Source organism: Charadrius vociferus, unplaced genomic scaffold, assembly GCF_000708025.1.
Source record: "Charadrius vociferus isolate BGI_N301 unplaced genomic scaffold, ASM70802v2 scaffold593, whole genome shotgun sequence".
NCBI classification, from domain to species: Eukaryota; Metazoa; Chordata; class Aves; order Charadriiformes; family Charadriidae; genus Charadrius; species Charadrius vociferus.
The window spans coordinates 1,451,277-1,470,830 of NW_009647739.1; the positions used below are offsets into that span (position 1 = coordinate 1,451,277).

The 19,554-nt window shown below is 51.2% G+C and overlaps 1 protein-coding gene across 2 annotated transcripts in view; it reads right to left on the reverse strand.

The window, feature by feature from the left end:
* MGRN1 (mahogunin ring finger 1, E3 ubiquitin protein ligase) overlaps positions 1–19,554 on the reverse strand; it is a 49,756-nt gene that overhangs the window by 3,084 nt on the left and 27,118 nt on the right. The window contains exons 6-15 of one of the 2 annotated variants that reach the window (XM_009881932.1): positions 18,214–18,266; positions 15,006–15,053; positions 10,495–10,563; positions 8,145–8,304; positions 6,244–6,353; positions 5,254–5,319; positions 2,429–2,652; positions 1,375–1,498; positions 791–836; positions 32–139 (exon numbers count right to left, since the gene is read on the reverse strand). In XM_009881932.1, the coding sequence (XP_009880234.1) occupies positions 32–139; positions 791–836; positions 1,375–1,498; positions 2,429–2,652; positions 5,254–5,319; positions 6,244–6,353; positions 8,145–8,304; positions 10,495–10,563; positions 15,006–15,053; positions 18,214–18,266 (1,008 nt within the window). The remainder of the gene's footprint in view (positions 1–31; positions 140–790; positions 837–1,374; positions 1,499–2,428; positions 2,653–5,253; positions 5,320–6,243; positions 6,354–8,144; positions 8,305–10,494; positions 10,564–15,005; positions 15,054–18,213; positions 18,267–19,554) is intronic. The other variant, XM_009881931.1, reaches the window with a different exon arrangement.

The following is a 19,554-nucleotide window of genomic DNA, read 5'->3' on the forward strand; positions in this document are numbered from 1 at the left end:
GCGCCTCCAACCCCAACGGCGCGGCCGTTACCTGGCAGGTAGACGTCTACCGGAGGGTCACTCTCGGACTGCGTCAGGCTCCTGTGCTCCCCGCAGCTACCGTCCTGCAGGACGTCTTCAACGGAGGGTGGGCGGCTACCTAGAACCAGCCGAAAGCGCAGCCCCTCAGTCCCCAGACCAGCTCTGCAGGGGCAGGCGGCCAGGATGGGTTGAGGTTTCTCATGTGAGGAAGCTCCCCGTGTCCCCCCAGAGGCCTCAGGAAAGCTGGTTAGACTGGCCCAGGTCACAGTGTCAAAGGACCACCTTTTCATCTGCAGGCTCATGCCCCAAAATGCACCCAGCACTCCCCTCTCACCCCATCCTCATGCCCTCTGGGTGCTGACCGAGCACCAGAGACCCATCCCGAAGACACGGGGCACATCCTGCACGCCCAGTACTGTGCTCACACTCTCACCAGGACCCCAGTGGTGCACGCAGCCATCTCCCCATCAGCCATGTGAGGAGACAGCCCATGGCATGGAAAGCTCTACTTGTGTACTTGCTTACAGCAAGGAGCGATGCTTGGCAAATAAACCAGGGACATCTGTTGATTTTGCTTCCCCGCTTCCCAGGAGAGACCCTAGCACCTTTCTCTGGTGAAGTACAAGCAGCTCAGAGATGGACTTCAGGGGCTGGATGTTTCTGAACTCGTATGTTCATTTCCCAACTGTCCCCCATCCCACCACAGCAGATCTATTGGTCCCACACCAAGACAAGGTCTGGCCGCCCCCACAGCCAAGTGCACACCTACCCTGCTGCAGGGATGAGGCCTCCTCGATCTCTTCCCCTGCCATGCTCTGTAAGGAGAAACAGCACAGGTTACTTCTGGAGGCCTTTGCTGCACTTGTCTCCTGCTCTGACCTTCTCCAGAGAGCTGTGGTCAAGGCCAGGGACATGTTTCCCAGAGGGAACAAGGGGCCACCCACCAGCCCTGTGGCACCATGGGTGGGAATGGAGGGGTCTTACAGGCAATGGTGCTGGAAGCCCAGCAAGGCCCAGCTGCCACCCCTGCCCCAAACACTGCCCGGCTCGCCCAGGAAGCTGGGGGAAGGTCAGCTCTGACATGGCTCTAGCCCAGTGGCCTTCCAACGCCCCAGCTCCCAAAGAGGTGTTAGGAGCGCACGGAGCAGCTATGTGCTTTGCCATGGAGCCCGATGACTAAATCAAGGCAGCCAAGACTGCTGGCTCCAGGCCACTCATGCTAACAAGCTCATCTTTACCCTGTCACTGAGGAAGCGATGGCCCTTCACATGGCATCTCCCGTGTCCCAGAAGAAGCCCTCCTCCCCCCCCAAGAGCTCTGGCTCAAAGCAGCTCCCCAGCAGACCACACTTACTTCTGGAGAGCTGGTCTCTCTCAGGACCAGCTCACCCCCGCTCAGCGCTGGCTGCGAGTCCGAGTCCTCGGAGAGCTTCTCTTCATCCTCCTCGTGGATCGGGGACGAGGGAGACCGTAGTGTGCTGAGGCAAGAGAAACTCCATTTGCAAGGAGCTGCAGTGCTGCCAGCACCACGGACCCTGGCGGATTTGGTGGCTGCGGCTCAAGTTGTCAGCACCCCTGCCCTGCCCCTCCACCAGCAGCATAAGCCAACACACATAAGGCAGGAGCTCAAACTATCGACCTAAATTCACCAGGGTCCTCCAGTATCAGCTACACGAAGAGCAGCAGCAGCAGAGTTTCGGGGACAGAGCCAAGTGGTGCAGAGCTTCAGCACAGTGACACAACTTGGACAAATCTGCCTTCGCATGGAAAGCAAGAGGCCCAGGTCCAATGCTGCTCCTCACACCTTCAGGGGCTCCCGCCCCAGGGGGAAATTTGGAATGCAGAATAGCGAGGAGTGCCAGGAACAAACCCCATCTGGCCCCATTTGTATGGCCCTGCGAAGGACACGTGAAGGGCACCTGCAGTGGGCTGCCCACTCCACAGCATCCACACCTACATCCTCCATCACAAGGCCACTAGAGGAGGCTTCAGACAATAACTACAGCATATCACTCAGCATTTTGTGCTCTGAAACTCAGGTTGCGTCTCTCCCAATTCTTTTGTTCCTGGGGAACTCCATGGAAAGCTGAAATCCAACAAGGTTTGGATGTCAAATGCAAATTGAGGGACTAACTGCATCGGAAAGGAGACATTTCCATCTGAATTTTGGATGAAATCTCCCTGTTAAAAATCCTCTGTCTTTTGGTGACAAAGCCAGCCCTCAGGAGACATAAGCTGGTAACCTCAGGCTGAACACAGGGGCAACGTCCCAATTCTCTCACTAGCCTCCTAAAATTCTGAGTTAGCGGTGATGGGACCAGCCAGAGCCCTCTCCTGGCTCCCACCGAGTGTGGCCACAAGCCCTCAGGGCTTGCAAGAGGAGTGGGCCCCTCCATCCCCATGCTGACCTATCTGGAGACTTGCTGCGTTTGCCCTTTTGGTGGCTGCTCTCCACGGCTCTGTCCATCCCAACAAGCGGGCGGCTCGCGGGCGGCATCCCATCCACCACACCAGAGTAGTTGATTTCGTCATACAGAGGAGCTGACGGGATGGAGGGGGAAACCGAGCGAAGGCCATTCAGCGCTTCCAGCAAGGAAATGGGCTCGTAGCCCGGAGGGATGTTGTCAGAGCTCTGTGGAGGAGAAAGAGCGGGCACATTAAGAAACCCTCACCAGGCTAGAAGCCCCAGAAGCCCCCCTAGAAATGGGAGGCCCCGCTGCAACCCAGCCCTGCACCTCCCACACTGCTCTCCCAAGCAGCACGTCCCTACAGCCACCTCTCTAGAGAGCCTCAGCCTCCTTCCCCTGCAACAGCCACACGTTCCCCCTTGGGCTGTAACACCGACGGTCCAGGCGAGTTTCCAGAGCAATGCTTGAGAGACCGGGCATCTCAGCGAGCCAGAGCATGGCTCAGCACCCCCTCCCTGCCATATTAGGGAGCTCTGTCAAGAGCCAGACGAGGCCAGTGGGAAAGCAGGTTCCTAACAAGGCTGCTTTAAAATGCGTTGGGTTTTTTTTTCTCGTAAAAGTTCCTCCGACGGTTCAGAGACCCTTCCAGCTCAATAAGCATTCCACTTGTGCTTCCAGCACTGTTACAGGCAGCTGTTTCACAGCACCACCAGTGTCACTAAGAGAAAGTTGAAGGAGGGGAACACGTGTGCACCAGCTGAGAGCTGGTCGTCAGAGGCTACACCACTTCCACCTCCTCCATGGTCTCGGTCCTCTCAGCTGCCAGTGGTGGCTCTCTGCACAGTCGCCTCTGCTAAAAGGTAGGAAAGGGATCATAGAACCACTGACCTCACCAGGCAGGAGGGCAAAACTGCACCAATTCCCATTCCCTCTGTAACTCACTAAGCTGCCAGTGAAAGGGACCCTTGCAAAGCCATTAAACCAGCGCTGGTTTAACTCCAAAAATCCTCCTGATTGTAAAGATTCTGTGGATGCAGAGACAAACGGGGTTTATGCTGCAACCCAGTAGACAATATGCAGCTCAGCCCAGTCCGCCAAAAACAAAGAGGCAAGACTGCAGCAGTTCAGGCTTACATTAAATTGAGCTGTTTCAGCCCTGTATCCTCAGGGAGGTGGTTCTATGTTGTACCCAAATGGCATGCTGCTGCTAAGCCCGGCCATGAACTCCCGGAGCTTCTCTGTGCCTGACCTCCCAATCACACAGCTGCAGATGAGCCTGCCCAGCAACCTGTTCCAACACAGCAATTAATTTGGTGTGAGTTGATTGCTGAACTGACTCACCTGTGGTCACAGAAGGAGCTAGATCTGAGGGGGAAGAAAGAACGAGTGGCACCTGGGGTCAAGCATCAACCCACATCCCCTAAGTACCGGTCTTGCGATGGTTATGAGCTTGCTGCGCTGAAGACGGCAGCTGGTGATTGCAAGATAACCAAGTCAGCTGAACAAGGAATCGGTTCACAGTTGCTGCCACCTGTAGGCGGTGGGGCCAAAAGCCATCTCCACAAATACATTTCATTTCCAGACAGCAGCTCCGAGGTGCTATTTTGTGGATGGAAAAGTCAGGGAGACAAATCCCCCTGGCTTATGTTTGGCACATTTTCTCTTGGCTGTGTAGACCAAGGCCTGAGGGTTTAAAGGCTGCACCTTTTGGTTTGCTGTCGTGAAAGTTGAGGTTCTGCGGCACAGGTCAGAGGCTGCAGGAGAATTCCTCAGCCAATGGCTACAAGACCCGTGCTGCAAGTTACTGAGCTTTCAAACAACCCTAAGAGACACAGCTCCTTCCTGGGACTACTAAGCTACTCCCACCACACCACCCATAGTGCCCATGGCTCCAGCAGGAGTACTGCTAGGCGCTGCAGGAGGCTTGCAGAGAGCCAGGGTCATGCCAAGTTTGCAACAGCCTCATTACCTGAACCCAGCCTCAGGTTTTCTCCAGACCTGACAAGCACAGCAAGCCACACTCCTCGTAAGGCCGAGCATCTAGGCCGGCTTGAGCAAAAGAAAACTGCAGCCTCCTTGGTTCCAATGACAGCTGTATCTGCATTTGATGGGAGCACACAAAGAGGGCACAAACAGACCCTTCCCAGACTGGGGGCCTCTCCCACTTTTCCCCTTCCCAGCTCCTGGTCCCCCATAATTGCCATTCATGCTGTCCCCAGCACAGCGTTCCAGTTACACACTCTCACGCCAACTCACAGAGTCCCCAACAAGACCAGCTCCATCCTTCCTGCTTCTGTAAAAGCTAAAGAGCCCATCGCAGCCAGTGTTCCTGAATGCAAGATCTGGTCCAACTGTGCCTAATTTGTCTACCTCTACATCCCAGCACCGGGGTGGAAACCACAACCAGGTGTGCCCACGCCAAACTGCCAAGAGGATGAGACAAGTACAAGCTTTTGGGTGAGCCAAGGGGACAGCAGCTTGCCCCCAGCCCCAAAGCTACGAAAATGTCTTGGCCAGGAACTATAAAGCAGCCAGGCTCAGGACCTGGGGACAGTCCCTGAGAGTCAGCGTCAGCCCCTGTGGCAAGCTGCTTCTATTGTGCTTATTCCTCCGCACGCAAACCAGGGAGGTTAGCGATGGTCCGTGCAGGGTGTGAGCCTCTCACCGCTAATGCGGAGGCAGTACCTGTTGTGTGACAGCCTGTGCAGGGGAACAAGTCAAACCCAGCGTGTTAGCAAGCCCTCGCATGTGTAACACTTCCACGTGCTAGTGACACTGCTTGCAAAGAGTTGCCATAGGAGCCAAACACAACCAAGTCCACTTACTGTTTCCCTTCTAGGTTTCCTGCTGGACAGGGAGACAGTGCTCACTTTAAGGGGTTTAAAGGGACACTGTCAAGAGAAAACCATGTTTTAAAGAAGTTGTTTCTTGAGGTTAGTGACATGAAGAGCCACATAGCATCTCCTCACCTCGCTCCAGGTGCCAGAACCTGCTTCCTCTACACACCATACTCTGCTTCACAACAACCCTTGAGGTCTCTCCCCTGCCCTATTTCTTAGCCCCACTTGAAGGCAGCAGAGCTACAATGCTGAGAGGACAGAGAGATAAACCCAGGCTTTTTCTGTGACAATATCCTTCTGTTCCCGTGAACGTCTGCGATATGATCTAGATGCAGATCTCCCTCTCCTCACTATGTCACGTGTCTCGCCAGAGCCAGCTGTGCAACAAGCACTGCTTAGGGCTGGCCTCACTGCACTGAGGACGTGCGACCGGGCCCCGAGGCCACGAGCACCATACTTTCCATCCCACACTCCCTCAGCTGCCTGCCGAGACCCTGATCACTCAGGGAGGCTGGCACAAAGAGGCCTTTCTGCTACCATGCTGGGAACCTCAATGCCAAGGGGCATTTCATCAGAGCGTGCGACACAGATGTGCGTGCAAGTCAAACTGTGACCCCTCCCACTGTCCCAACTCCCACCCTGTCATCCCCAGAGTCTGCCACTTTTCTGCTGGGACAGGCCCTGAGAAGTCTTCTCAGACTGACGTTTCTGTGGATTTGTTTCCTCCAAAAGACAGGAGTGCACTTGGCTAAAACCAGCCCTATTACTAATCCACGAGAGGAGAGATCCCGGCTGTCTAGCAGGGCTGACAAGAAAGGCTGCACCCTCAGAAACACCTCGCTCCAAGGCCTGAGCGCACCCCCTGAGGTCCCAGGCACGCCAGCCATCAGGTCGAGCAACTCATGCGTGTACAAGCTGCCCGCTCAGGCTGAGACCAGCACACAGGCTTTGTGCACGAGGTTGCGAGGTACTTACAGAGTGCTCGTCGTGGTCAACACTCTGTGCCAACACAGGGCTGAACGACACTGGCGACAGAGCCCCTGGCTTCTTCCTCACAGCCCGGATCTGCAGCAGGGCACGGAAGGCTAGGAGAGAAGAGCAAGCAGGTGACTGCATGGCCAAACAGGACCACATCATGCTAGACGTGTCCTGGAGCAACTCAGCTCGCCGCAGACACAGTGTCAGCGTGGGGGAGCTCCCAGTGTGCATGGGGAACAGGATCACGGAGCACACCAAAGCCAAGCGCTATGGCCTGGCTTCTAGTTGATCGGTCTATACTGGTGAGAGATCTGTTGGCCAAAAATGTCTGGGTACCTGTAGCCCTTGCGGAGAATGGGTTCTGCCTGCCCCAGTACAGTCATGTACAGAGGTGCTTCAGGCCTGATACTGTACAACACAGTAAGAAAAACATGAGCTCAGCCTCAGGAAGCACATGCAAGCTAAAGAATGGCAGGGGACCTCAGGTAAAACCCTGGGGTCCACCTGAAGCCCGAAGCATCACTCCTGCCATCAGCTGCTCACTCACTGGCCAGCACTATGGCGGTGAGAGGCTCTGCAACAGCTGCAAATCCTGCCAGAGGGTTAGTGGCTGAAGTCCCATCTCCAGTACAGCGATCCCTTGGTCCTCCCACCACAACAGCTTTGATCTCCACTCCCTGCCCACAGTCCTATTCTCTATCTGCAGATCTTTAATATTGTTAGTTCCTCTGTGCCAAGGGGGCGTACGAATGAGCCAGACATCTGTTCTGATGCAGCTGTAAGAACTTGCTCATACATAAGGAAAAGCCCAAGCATTTCTTACGGCACCCAGATGCTTGCAAGATCAGCCTGGAGTCAGAGGACAGAGGTGCAATCTAACCTCGCTGCCTCTGCACTCCCCAGAAGCAAATTCCCAGGAAGTCTGACATGGGGGCACTTTCCAAACAAATACAATCTACTCCGCTGCAGCGTGCAGATGAGATAGCGGTGTTCCTGTGCTTTAAGTTGTGCTACTTAGAGTCAAAGCTGTCTGGCACTTCCTCTGATAAGATCTTGCACAAAATCAGATGTTACTGCACCTTTGCCAAGTTTGAACTGTTTAGACTTAATTTCTTAGGCCAAACATCTGTCTTAGGCTCTTTTTTCTTTTCCTGAGAAGTATCAGTTAGAAACAATCAAATACCTCAGAGACCAAGCACAGGGTAAAACACGAGCTGTCTATTCCAGCAAAAACACAGGCGTTTTCCCAAGAGACTCCTATGCCTGCGTGCTTTTTAGAAAAGGCATGGAATTTAGCAAGTGCTGCCTGAGTGTCAGAATGGGTACTTCATTTTTTCCATCTTTTGGGAGCTGAGCAATGGAGGGGTTAAGCAGATCCTCCTAACTCTCCTGTTAAAGCAAAGGACTCCAATTGACTGTCATCTCTGCCTTCCGGGTGAAGTCAAAGTAAGGTTGTCGGAGGGGGGGGGGAAAGTCATGCAAAGTACTTGGACAGCCCTCTGACGGGGCTCCCTGCTGTATTGGCCAGATAATCTCAGGATAAAGCTTCTACATTGCCTCCTTTGGGGGATTTTCCATCTTCTTCACCAAAACACAAGAACTGCCTACATGGCGCAGCTCAGAGCACCTGCACCTTCAGATCCACCTCAGGGAGAGGGCAAGTGGCCATGGAGGCACTGGACAAAGGGCCATTCTCCCATGTGCTCTCTTCCTTCCCTGTTTGAGGACAGTTATTTTAGGTGCCAGGAATCTCCAGATGCCAGTGAGAGCAGGAGTGTGTTTGATGCTCAGCCTTGGGGTGGCGTGTATAAAATACACGCTCCTTCTCACAGCTTTTACTGACTTAACAGGAGCCCAGGAGGGAGAAAGATGCCCTTGTTTCCTGGGCACATACTCACGCAGCCTGCAGATGGGGCAGTTGTTGGCCTGGTAGCGCAGGGTGTCAGCACAGGAATTGCACAGACAGAGGTGTCTGCAGGGCAGAATGAGGGTGTCACGGAGGTCCGACAGGCAAACCACGCACTCGTTGCTGTTGTCACTGTTCTCATCATCTGAAGGCTGCAATGAGGAGCAAGATGTTGGCATTTGAATGGTAAGAGCCACACCAAACCACCAAGGGACTCTGAAGCCTGGGGAAATTTCCCACCCAAAAGTCAGTGAGAGAGCTGGCATCCTCTTTCCACAGCTCTCAGCAGGAGTTTCTCAAGGAGAGCAAGCTCCAGCCCACGCAGCCCTGCTATGGACACTCCTTCCTCTCAGGGCTCTGCTCTGAGCTCACTAAAGTCCAGAGGCCAGGGCACCGTGCTGTGAATTCACGGCGTAGCTGTCCTTCCCCACAGGTAGGCTGTGTGCAGAGGGGAGCCCCTTTGGGGTAGGGATCCCCTTGGCTGAGGGGGACCAAGAACAAGCTCCTGCCCGCCAGCCTGGCGGCTCCCAGGGTCAGCAGGGAAGCTGGCTCTTTGGCAGTCCTGCCTTTCTGCCCCATGTCTACAGAGAGAGAACAGCCCCAAAAGGAGCTGCTCGCTGACTGTGGCAGGCAGCAGGTCAGGCTGCCCCAAGGCTGGACAGAAGGAGGCAGTCCAGCCATGTTCAGCCCAGTTTCCACAGGTCCTCTAACAAGTGATGGAGTGAGTGGTTCTCCTGTCACATCGTCTTCGCCAGTCTCCTGTGCTGGCACAAGCTTCAATGCAGCCGTAGGAGAACCAGCCTGGGATGCTCATCTGCTCACAGCTACCCTGGTAAAAAGGTCAGTGTGAACCCATTCACCATGAACGTGCATCACACTAGTCTTTCAGTCACTCAGAGCCCCGCAGATTGGATTAAAGCCACCGAGCAAGCTGTTGCTGGGAGGAGAAACCCACTCCCCAACCACAAGAGCTCTCTTCACTGACACCAGAGACCCCCCCAGTCTCCCCGTTGATGCCACAGAAGTTATGCCAGAGCCCACCAAACCGATGACCCAGTGTGGGGCACCCTCCACCTTCACCTGCTCCCACTTCATGAGGCCCCTTTGGTCACCAGGGCTACCACATGCTAGACCACGTGCAACTTTGGTGTATACAGCAATATACAGCTCTGCTGCTGCTACATCCACACCCAGCCTGCTGACTACCCCAGCAAAAGGCTGCAAGCCTGTCTGCCCCGTCACATGCACTCCTCATCTATTTTGGGAGGTAGGGAGTTTGCTAAGTATACTAGGAAGAACAAAAAAGGCCCCAGGCCACTTGTCTGATGGGCCACAAATGTGTGATTGCTAGATCAAAAGAATCATCATAAGACCCTGGGAGGACCCAAACAGAAGCCTTCAATCCTCTTAAATAGATCCTGTGCAAGAAAAATCTTTGAGAAGATTTCTCCCTCCTGCCTCTTCAGGTGATACCTATTGGCACAGGCAGATAGAGATCACAGGATGCTTTGGGCAGGACACAGCATGGCTTGAAGAGGAAATCCGGCCTGTCTTGCGCTGTGGCTACTCCTCTGTTTGCAAATCACACACTACGCACACTAGAGCGGTTTGATCCCGAGGCCAGCAGTTGGTACACTCTGCAACCCAGGTGGCAGCAAAGGGCAGCTCTACATAAGGCTAAAGCAAGCATAAAGCAGTCATGCAATCTGCATGGGGCTGTGCAGCAAGCTGGGATTCAGCAGAAGCTCCTGCCTAAAGACAGGCAATGTTTCTGGTTAAGGGATTTGCATATACTTTGCTTAGTGACGCTGTGCTCCCTCCTGCCGGGGATGCAGGCTGCTCTCTGGACACTGGCATGCCCTAGAGAGCTCAGTTCCCTGCAACGCTACAGGAACATGCAGCACCCCCCCATCCTCAAACAGGAGAACATGAAGGAGCCACAGGAGCAAAGCACAGGCACAACTGCCTTGACTGCAGAGAGCCAGCAACACTGGCCCACAGCTGCCTGTACAAGCCCTAAAAAAAAAAAATCAGTGCTCTGCCATGCCCATGGGGCGCTGATAGCCTTCTCTCCCAGCAATCCCAGCCCCAGCGAACATCTTGAAATTTCACACTATCTAAAATTATCTCAGCGCAACTCCACTGACTGTTTGAGCCTTACAACAGTGAGGACCTGCCATCCCTGGGCTTCTTCAGTGCCTGCAGGAATGACACAGACTTGACAGTCAATCTGGGAAGCACCTCCACGTTGCCCTGCCAAGCCCCGTAGTTAAGCTCAAAAGCAGAAGGTACAGGCTGGGAACCCACAGCTCCCGGAGTAAGAGCTTTCTGAGCACCTTTACCTTGGTCTCTTGGTTGTTTTTGTTCTCGATGCCATAGATCTCCTGAAGCAGATAGCTCACCCGGTCAACCTAGGGAAGAAGACAACAGTTGGAGTGCCACATGCTCTGTCATTGCTGTTTCCTGATCACCTCCCTCCATCCCTGTGTCAAAATGTCCATGTTACCCCTGTAACAGCCAGATCCCCTATAGCTACATGAAAAAGTTAACAGCAACAAATACTGCAAAGGACAGCTGAGAGAATGAATCTTTCCTTGCTCAAAAGTGGTGCCTGTCCTGTGTGGTCTGAGCAGAGACGTCAACTGGCCGCTTCCATCACTATCAAAATCATCTACAAAATGAGTACTCTGCTTGTCTCACAGATCAAGAGGGACCACATACCCATAGCTCAAATAAGCCGGAGGCAATCAGCCTTACACAGTCCTCTCCTTCTATGAGGCACTGCTTAACTTTAACCAAGATGAACTTCCACCCGTCTCTGTAACCTCAGCAGAAGTGCTGCACCACCAGCTTGTTACTGGCACATCGGTGGCTGCACATCACCCCCTGTTCCATCACCCAGGAGCATAAGGTCAAGCTACTGCAAACAGACAAACCATCTCCCTTAGTATGAGAAGCACTCGAGGGACAACATTAGCGCAGTGTCATTTATTACCATCTCCAGACCCTTGGTGGCACCTCTAAATTGGGGTATGTGGTGGCAGAAAGTGCCCTAGGCACAGTGGACGTTGCTCACAGCCCCAAACCTGGGACATAGCCCTCAGATCCATGCTTTTACGCAAAGCTGGCAGCTGCCTGCGAAGTCCCCCGAGCAGCTGAATTAAAGCAGTGGGGTAAGAAAGGCCGAGGGTCTCGAGTCCCAGCGGGGCAAGCCCCCTCTGCACTGTGGGGTGTTCTCCCCTCTTCCCTAGCTCAGCCAGCAAGTACAGCACAAGACTCTAGCCTCTGCAAGGATGCACAGTGATACCAGTGCCCTGAGATCTTCCTGAGATCTGCTACACAGCAGCTTCCCCAGAGCAGGTCTTGTTCCTCTGCACAAAACCTCGCAACAGGTAAAATAGCGAAGGGGTTGCAAGGTATCAAACTGACGCATCTCGTGAATAGGGGAAGGAAACGCTTTCCTGACATCTCCAGTACTGTCCAGTTAACACCATGAAGTGAAGCCAAGCCACGGGGAATCCAGTGCTTCAAGAGCTCATCAGTCCCAGGGGTTTTGCCATTTCCATGTGTAATTTGCCTCTCTCCTCTCCTTTGGTCAAGCAGGTGCTCAGAGGAGCAATGGCTTTGCCACGGGATTTCAGTGCCGGACAAGACATCACATGCCAAGATGGGGGCAGGAGCTAGCTATATCCAGCCCGTTTGCCAGTTCAGAAATGCTCTGAGCTGGGATGCAGCAGCTTTAACAAACTCATTCCAGAGTCACCCCGTGTAACTCAGCGTGCAGCTTACAGACGAGCTGTTCTAGGCCTGCATTTCAAGGCAATGAGGTCAGCTGTTGGACTGCTGAGCAAAATGCTCTGCAGTGGCTCACAACTCACCCAGGAAGTTTGGGAACAATTATGTGGGAGATGTTCTTTTGTAACTTGACATTTCAAACAGAGGCTTGTTACAGCATCCTGACTCCTCAGAGGATCATGATGGGTGACAGCGAGTGCAAAAGCGGTCAGCTCAAAGCACAGAAGAGGTCAGGAAGGGAAAGACCAGAGTATCTGCAGGGGTCTGCCTTCCTTTTGCTGCTTGACTCTAAAACCCACGAGAAGCTCATGTGCCAGTAGGAAAAGGGTGAGCCATGCAACATGGCTCTTACTAGAAAGATCTCTAGGTTTTAAAAGAGTAGGAGTAAATAAGGAGGAGTAGGTGATTGTACACAACACAGTCCTTCACCTTCATACTTCTCCAACCCATCCCACACCATGTCATCCTTCCAATGGCTTCTGTTGCTATATACAGCCCCAGCTGATGCACACAGGAGCCACCGGCCAAGTCCAGGTCATGTTTTTCTGCTGATCCATCTGTTTGTATTCATCCATGCTGAATTTCTTTAAACAGGTTAGTATGTACACTATAACTGATCTCAGCTGAGAGAACAAAGCAGTTCAGCTCATTAGCTGCTGCTTCCTGCTCCAAAGAGCTTTAGAGATGGATGCACACAAAAGGTAGCCGGGAATCCTGGCAAGGGCAAGGAGGGGAAGGCAAAAGAAAAGCAGTGATGGGGAAGAATGTACAATGTTATACAACTGGCTTACTTCAGATGTATACTCTATACCCTTGCTCTATGCTCTTATGAGTGCAGATGCTATCTCAATTTCAGTGGTACTGTGTGTTCTCCTAGCAAAGGCTTCCTTCTATTTTAAAAGCCATAGGAGAGAACACATAAGCATTACATTTTACAAACTGCCAATAAAAAAAAAAAAAGAGTACCCACAACCAAACACTGAGTGGGAAGGTTACACACTCTGCCAGTAAAGACAGACAAGCACACACTGTTTCACTGCAGGAGTCAGCTAACCATACTGTGGTAGGATGGGAACTTCCCTAGAGAATACTTTGAGCAAGAAAGCCCTCCATTTGGGGAGTCCGAAGCGTGAAATGGAGAACGGTACACACTGTGTTAGTGTGCACAATAACCCAACACCAACTCAGAAAACTCACAGCTGTGTAAGCACTGCTTTTAAAAAAAAAAAATTTAAAAAAAATATTTTAAAATCCCCCCCAAAACCCACAAGCAAGATAAATGAGCGGCTTTTCATCAGCTCACAAATGCTCTTCTCTGATCAGAAGAATATGAGAGAAGGAGGCACCACTGGCACCACACTGCTCTGCTCCCTTGGTGCTCAGGCAGCCTCTTCCAGCACAGCGCACAAGCTCTCCCTTCAGAGGTATGGCTCTTCTGGATGTTCCCACTACAAACCTGCCTTTGCACGCTCGATAGACTCTTCTCTGCAATAGTCTCTCTCTCTCTCTCTGTGAAAAATACCTGTGCGTCCCAGATGGATCAACTAGCCAGGAGATCACGCTGCAACACGGCCACGTTAAGGACCAAGTGAGGGAGGGGAGCGCGGGTCAGTGTGGGACACACGGCTCAGAAGAGACATCAGGCTGGAGCAGCAAGTAACTCACCACTAGCATGGGGACAAAGCTCCGGCAGCGAGGGTTAATATTGCTGGCACTAGGCATGAGCAAGTCTGAAGGACAGGCTGTGAGTCTCTGCGCAGCGCTGGTGAGGCAGATAGCGAATTACCAAACGCAATTTTGATATATGATTAACTGCTACTGTTTTAGTGGCTCTTTTCTGACCTGGGGACTGGAAAGAACAGCTTAGAGCAAAAAATGTCTAATCAAGGCATTTAATGACCTTCTTGGGAGTAAAAGGCTTTTTAATTCAGATCAGAAAACACTAGCCATCAATTGCAAGCAGCTAAGTCAAACACATTTAAAGCAGAAACACAGCACACATCTAAAAGTAAAGGGATCAACCACCAAAATCTCATCCCTTTCTTCAAGACATTTCAAGCTGATCCTTGCAGCAGGATTACTACTAGATTTCCTTTCAGAAGCTGAAATTCTTGGCAATCTTAGCAGTTTCAGTTGGTTAAGTATTTCCCTCTGTGCAAGACTGGATGCAATTTCAGTCTTGATAAGACACTACACAGCTTCCATGCATCACACCACACCAGGACAGGCTAAAAAAGGGCTACAGATCCCTGATGTTTCCCTGCTTGCCAGTCTCCTCTCTTCCCTTCCCCTCATAATGTGTGCAGTCACCGCGGTACATAAACAGCAGCTTCAAACCAAGACCATGTCTGTGACTGCTCAAGTACCAGGATACTCGTAGGGGAGAGGCGAGATGAGCCAGAATGTCTTAGTCCCTGGGACATCTCCAAAGATATCTTGTGTACAAGAAGGAAGCTTGTGCAGGGAAAAGACATGCATAAGATCACCATGTGTCTTAACACACCCATATACGGAAAGCTAAGAGTTTTCAGCCTCCAGGTAGGACACTGGGAACATGCAAAGATATCCTTCCACACTGCAAAACGCAGAACCTAAGGAGATCAGGCAGCGTCAACGAACAGATATGCTTCACACTACTTAACGCATACAGCACTTAAGCTCACGTATGCAAACCTAATTTACCTATACCTATACAGACACGGAGGCATTGGTACTGTGCTTTGCCAGTTTTGTATTCAAGCACCAAACGCCAGCAAAGCTGGAACACACAGGGAAGACAGGAGCTGTATAGACTGCCTGCTGCCTAGAGGAGCACAGAGACCCGCACCACGGCTCCGCCAGTCCCACGCTGCCGTATCTGTTCCCCCAACGCACATCGGGCCCAACGCTAAGGGTTGCCAGCAGCTCGCTGCCTTTGCTTGTGATATCTGAGCTAACGAGGTGAGATGTCAGGCGCTCAGTGAACTAACACCGAAGCTTCCCACTGGGTACAGTCGGGCACCTGTGGGACACCAGGAAATGTCTTTAATCAAGCAGCATACAGGAAACAAGTACTTACGATCTGTTTCTGTTTTAAGGGCTTCACGGAAAAACTGCCATCAACGTGCTAGTAGGAAAAAAAAAAAAAAGGAAATTCATTAAATAACTGAAGTGTACAAATTAAGTGTAAAATAGCCTCATGATCAGAGTTGGTGCCTGCTAGCTAAGGGGAGGAGGGCATATGTATACCCGGGACAGCCTGAATGACAGTCATTCCCAGCAGTTAGTGGGACAGGGTATCGGAGTGCTCCTTGTCTGCTCCAGCGCAGTTGGCTCAAGTTAAACCTGGCTGAACCGGGTCAGAGCATACACAAAAATCCACCGGCACACTGGATGCTTTCAGGCTGCAAGCAATCCAACTGGGTGCAAACACTTCTTCAGCAAGTCCAGCAAGACTTGGCAGGGGATATTTGTTAACACCCTGAATAACATCCAGTTACAGAGCCACCCTTGAGACCAGAGCCCCGAGAGAGCAGGGGGCTGGCATTAGGCTGAGAACAAGGCTTCTCCACTGGATGGAGTCAGAAACAAGTCACACGTGCTCCACATTGCCATCTTCAGCGCTGCGGTGCCTGCCTCAGCCTTTCATTTGCTCAGTGGCAGCAGGCACAGCTGGAACAATTCTGTATATAGCTGGTGTCAGAACTAGCAACAGGAATAGCGTGCTATTTCTATTTTCTCCATCACCCACAAGGGTCAACTAAACTGAAAGAAACCGACTCTCCTGCCACAGTCTAGAGAGCAGGAAAGGAGACTTAGGGGAAGCTCCAGCAGGCTCTGCTGCTGTGAACAGTTGCAAGCGTGCATCTGTTTGCCGAAGGAGTTCCACAAGGAAGGGACAATATTGCACCAAAAGACAAAACGGTCCTCTTTTCCAGGCAAACACAAAGTGCCAAGTTTCTGGTTTTGGAAGAGCTGCAAGGCCAGACTACATAGCATCAAGATTACTATCCTGATCTTAAAGATACATATAAATAGCAAGTTACAAAGGCCTGCTGGTCTATCTGTCCTCTGAGCATGCTGTAGTGATCAGTGGCACTGCTTATTGGCAAGGAACTCCTCAGGATTTATGCGCCTACACTTCAAAAGCTGCAATTATTCTAAGGATGGGGAATATATTTTAATCAAAAAGGGAGGAGAAAAAACTCAACAAGCACTTTGCCCTGTGACTTTTTATTAAAAGAAAGATTTTGATCTTGTTTTAAGCATTCAGTGGAAGATTAAAAGTAAAAAGTGGCCCCACCAGACAGCATCTCCCTCTCACAGCACACACAGACTAGAAAAAGAATAGAAGCGCTTTCAATCCTTGAGCTCAGACCTGGACATGGGGCATAATCCAGCATTGATGGAATGGCCTGACCAGCTTTAGTTGGTACCCAGTTCTGCTGCATACGTCGTTCAGCTCCCTGAACATTACGGGGGCTTTTGCCATCACCTTTGTGCATCCAGAGCGCTCAGAGATTCTGCACAGAAGGTGGAATTTACCTATAATCCTTGAAATCCCGCTTCCAAAGCTGGAGCAGTTCAAGCCACTTTCAAATCTCATGCCGCAGAAATTTCCAAAGCTCCACTTCTGCCCTCACGCTAATACATTTCTAATACGCATGTATTTTCCTACTTTCTGTAAGGTGCTATTATCAAGTGCCGGCCACGGGGTGGTAGAATGGGAAGCTGGGACAAATCCGGGTCCAGGCGAGAGCTCTACTCCCTGACCACAGAGGCGGGGCTTACTGCAACAGCACTACGTTTGGATACTTGGAAAACAGCAACTAGACACACTCCTTTGTAAGCAAAAATCATACTCGCACCTTCAGATCCAAAACCTAATCTGAACCTAGCTACAACCAAAAAAGCTACGAAGGCAGTAGCCAGGGGAGCACGGGTGACTCTTGCAAATGAGGAAGGCAAACGTGTAGAATACTTCAAAATCAGGCTGTAGCTTGCAGGAAGCTGGTGGTCTCATCTATTTTTCTCTCCGCAGAAATGGCTGAACATTCATTTTGCAAGGCTAGGGGGTCTCCACCTACAGTATTTTCCCACCAAGATGACAGACGGGCTCCAAACACTACAGCCTTCCCCAAGGACCCACTGCCCACACTGTATTTTCTTTTTCCAGATCAGCTGGAGGAGGAAACTAGAAGCACAACATCCCTGCCCTAGTCCCAGGGGTGCTGCAGCTGCCCATCTCATTTCTGATGGATCTCTAATTGCCAGGAGTAGAGCTACCTACAGAGCCAGAGGTCTGAGCAGCCTTTCTGACACAGGAAAACTCATCTTCTTCACATACTAAGTCCAACAAAAAAGCAACCTAGAACACTCAGAGCATCCTCCAGCCACAAGGCTTCCTTAGGACTGACTGTGCTTCCCATGCCCTCTGACTCAGCTTGTCACCATCCACATTATCCACCTAGGAGGAAGAGAATAAGACCTGGCAGCTTGCTCCGGGATACAGCAGAAACCGAGTAGACTGAGAAAGAGAAGTGCCACATGCCATCCTGGAAGCAGGGAATTTCTAACAGCACGACATTGATGTTGCTCCCCTCTACATGCCCAGCTCTGCTCCAGCATCTCTTGCCTCACCTTAGCATGTCAGAACATCCTTTGCCCAGCACATATGTCTGCAGTATTACCACAACCAGACACACCATGGTGCAGTTATAGATCTTGCAACTGTTTTCAGGGTCCAGTTATCATGGGAAGAGATTTTGTTATCAAGGCTTGTGCCTTACCATGTAGGCAGCAGTCAGCTACATCAAACATGCTGCCGAAATGTAGTGGAGCTCAAAGTCTTTATGCAGGATGTATCCTAATTCTTTAAAAAGGGTTTGGTCCTACGCGTAAACTAAGGCCAGACAATGGTGCAACACAGTCTGGACACAGCAGATCCAGTTCTGCAAAGAGATCACGAGGCCCTGGAAAACTGCACGGTAGCAGCCACGGTCAACACCTTCCACCCTCAAACATCACAGCCACGGAGGCAGGCCCTCTCCCCACACACAGGAAACACCAGCTACAATTAGCTGAGTGACCAGCTCAGGTACAAATGATAATTACGGGCTGCATAGGAGCTGCTGCAAGCAATTATTTGTACTACAATAGCACTTAGGAACCCCAGTCACGGGCCAGGACTCTATTGTGCTAAGTGTTGTATAAATACAAACTAATGACACCTGGAAATGTTTACATATTCAAGGACAGGGACAGAAGGGAAAAAAAAATTCATTCACCTTTTCAAATGCAGCCAGAAGAACATGGGCATGACCCGTCACCTCAACCACCACTGCAAAAAGAGAAAGAGCAGTCCTGGTTAAACCTTGAAAGCAGCACAAGTACAAAACTACCATGAGCTGAATTTTAGTCCATTTACAATTTCTAAACAGCCACCTGTTCTATTTCCATCTCCTCTTGCAATTTAAAACTTTTCTTATCTTATTGTCAGGTTTGTTCATCTCACACTCCTGCTGGGCTCTGTGGTGGGCCTACACAGACATGTCTTCACTATCTTGGGTGCTCCAAACTATCTCACTTTGTTTTCAGAGGTTGGAAAGGGAAAGTAAAACAAAGAGTTCAGTGGGATTCCACTCTCCCCTCAAATTCCTGGTTTTAATTACCTGAGTTTATCACAGAGATGAATAAACCCATCTGGTTTAACATCAACTGGCAGCCCTTCCAGCTCTGGTACTTATCACTCTATTTCACTCTAATCCTACACACTCATAAAACATTTATTTCTCATACCATTTTTGGACAGTGAAACATCTCTGTGCAGTTCTCTGATTATTTCCCCTCCCACCCCCCCCAATGACAAATGTCATGTCTCCCCTCTTCCAAACGTGAGGCTTCCCTTTTAACCGAACAGCACTGAGAAGGGGCCCTCAGAGGTTGCTGTACTGCTTTCATGGCTCCCTCAGCAATAAAAACACAGAATAGAGGAAGCTGAGGTACAATCCCAGTCTCTCTGACTCAAGACTCTAAGGTTTCGCTCAGCTCCAACTGGCTGGACCCTATTGCTTAATTATGTTCAGACTCATCACGTGGAAATGGGAGACAGAGGTCGTGGAGGAGTCGCCGAAGGAAGGGAGCGCACGTAACCACCTCGCCCTGCCTGGACCGACGAGTACCCCGGCTGTGCTCAGCACAAGCAGAAGAGCTGGCAGACACTACTATCAGCTCTGAGCCAGAAAGTTAACAGCTGAAGAACGCAATTCCTCTGTTGTCTAAAAGGGAGAGGAGCTCAACAGCTTCCTTCGGGCTCCCAGAACAGCAGAGACAACAAGAGGAACCATTCACTGGATCTACGGCACAAAGAGCATGTTTGGAAACAGCAGTATGTGGGAGAAGAGAGTCCATGCCTGCAGATTTGCTCATGGCAATTTGGGTGCAATCAGGAACATAATGGCATGCAGAAAAGAGGGCTAAAACTGGGAATTCATCTGCTTGTTCCCCCCCGGCCAGCCAAGAGCAAGTCTGTTCTAGCTCCCTCTGTAAATGACATTCAGTAAATGACTCCCTGAAGTTCGAACAGCCAAGGAAGAGATAACCAGCATCGCTTCCCTTCATATCCTCCC